The 2,000-nt window shown below is 41.6% G+C and overlaps 1 protein-coding gene across 1 annotated transcript; it reads left to right on the top strand.

Annotated features, from left to right (window-relative positions):
• The first annotated feature begins 150 nt into the window (after positions 1-150).
• Positions 151-1,994, top strand: LOC125197982 (phosphatidylinositol 4-kinase gamma 3-like). Its single transcript, XM_048096457.1, has one exon. The coding sequence runs from the start codon at positions 434-436 to the stop codon at positions 1,907-1,909; it is 1,476 nt and encodes a 491-aa protein (XP_047952414.1). The 5' UTR covers positions 151-433; the 3' UTR covers positions 1,910-1,994.
• The last annotated feature ends 6 nt before the right edge of the window (positions 1,995-2,000 follow it).

Raw genomic sequence — 2,000 nt, 5'->3', positions numbered from 1 at the left:
ATTTTGATTTGGAATTGTCTGATGATTCTTGTGCAATGCCCTGGTTTTCTGATGTTCAATTGCTGAGAATAAAGTCTGATCGTCATTTCTCCTTTTTTAATTAGTTTAATTTTGTGTTCTGCTTTTTAGGTTTGTTTAAGTGATTTAGTTGAAATGTTTTTAGCTGATAGTGGAGTGGTGAGTCTCTACATTTACTTTTTCGACATTTCTTTTAAATTTTGTAGGCGATCTGGTAGTAATTAGGATTCTTTCATTGCGACCTGGTTCTAGAGGGCATTGGAAAATTTGGGGTTTATTTTGTCACTTAATTGAAATTTATTTGCACAGATCGTTTCAGGAAAGTGTTTGTTCTTGATATTTTGATTGGTAATAAGTAGTGAAAGCTTGAATTTTTGTTGAATAGGGAGAAAGATTGTGATCTTCTTGGGCTACAATGTCGATTGCCAGCGTAGCTCTCTGTCCTGTTTATGAAGACTACTGGAACTTCCCAGGGCGTGTCTCGGGGCAGCGTGGCCCGTGGTCGACTGACTCGATCTTGATCTACCTAACAGTTGGTGGTTCAGTGATTCCTATGAGGGTTCTTGAATCAGATTCAATTGCTTCTGTCAAACTCAGAATTCAAGGTTGTAGAGGGTTCTCCGCAAAGCAGCAGAAGCTCGTTTATGATGGGAAAGAACTGGCAAGGAACAATTCTCAGATGCGGGACTATGGTGTGTCTGATGGAAATGTGTTACATCTGGTTGTCCGCCTCTCTGATCTCCAAGCCATCACAGTTAGGACAGTTTGTGGCAAGGAAATCGAGTTTCGTGTTCAAAGAAAAAGGAATGTGGGGTATGTGAAACAGCAGATTGCTGAGAGGGGTCATGGTATTTTTGATCTCAAAGATCAAGAATTGCTCTGTGATGGTGAGGAGCTTGAAGATCAGAGGATCATAGACGATTTATGTAGGAGCAATGATGCTGTGATTCATTTACTGGTTCGTAAGTCTGCAAAGCTCAGGGCTGTGCCTGTTGAAAAAGATTTTGAGGTCTCGATAGTAGCATCAGATGTAGAAGAGAAGGTAGGTGATAAAGTGAATAGGTGGAGAAGGAGAAGTCAAACTGAGAAGCTTCCAATTGTTGCTGTCAATCCCTTGCCACGAGAGGTTCCAATAGAACCACTGATTGTCAACCCTAAGATCGTCTTGTCACCTGTGATTGAACAACTAATTGATGAGACTCTTAATGGGCTAGAAAAGGGTAATCAACCTATTAGATCTTCCGAGGGATCAGGGGGTGCTTATTTCATGCAAGATTTATCTGGTCAGAAATATGTTTCTGTTTTTAAGCCAGTTGATGAGGAGCCCATGGCTGTAAATAATCCTCGAGGCTTACCCTTGTCCCCTAACGGTGAAGGTTTGAAGGAAGGCACACGAGTAGGGGAAGGGGCGTTCAGGGAAGTTGCAGCATATATTTTGGACCATCCAAGAGGAGGTCCACGCTCAACTTGTAGTGATGAGAAAGGCTTTGCTGGCGTCCCGCCTACAGTCATGGTGAAGTGTCAGCATAGCACATTCCACTACTCAGAAGGTTTTGACCGTGCATCGAGTAAGTTTGGGTCGCTTCAGATGTTCATGAAGAACTGCGGTAGCTGTGAGGACATGGGCCCTCGTGCTTTCCCTGTGGAGGAAGTTCACAAGATATGTATACTCGACATCAGGTTGGCAAATGCAGACAGACATGCTGGCAACATTCTGATTCAGAAAGATGCTGAGGGTCAAATTGTTCTTATCCCGATTGATCATGGTTACTGCATGCCTGAGAATGTAAGTATATTTCTGTTCTCCAATTTTTATTTAATGTTGGATTATGAATATTATTTGAGAACATGTTCATATGTTTATTGGCATGCATCCATTTTGATGACCTGATCCTGGCACAGTTATTGAATTTCTAGGCACCACATATGATTTATTTTGTTTATTATTGTTCAGCTAGCTTCATACCTCCTAGCTATCTGTC

The sequence above is a fragment of the Salvia hispanica genome, unplaced genomic scaffold (genome assembly GCF_023119035.1).
Source record: "Salvia hispanica cultivar TCC Black 2014 unplaced genomic scaffold, UniMelb_Shisp_WGS_1.0 HiC_scaffold_1141, whole genome shotgun sequence".
NCBI lineage: Eukaryota > Viridiplantae > Streptophyta > Magnoliopsida > Lamiales > Lamiaceae > Salvia > Salvia hispanica.
This window is presented reverse-complemented; position numbering and strand designations above follow the sequence as displayed.

What these genes read in the sequence shown, in the direction of transcription:
- LOC125197982 (XM_048096457.1), top strand. Translation starts at nt 434, where the DNA reads ATGTCGATTGCCAGCGTAGCTCTCTGTCCTGTTTATGAAGACTACTGG.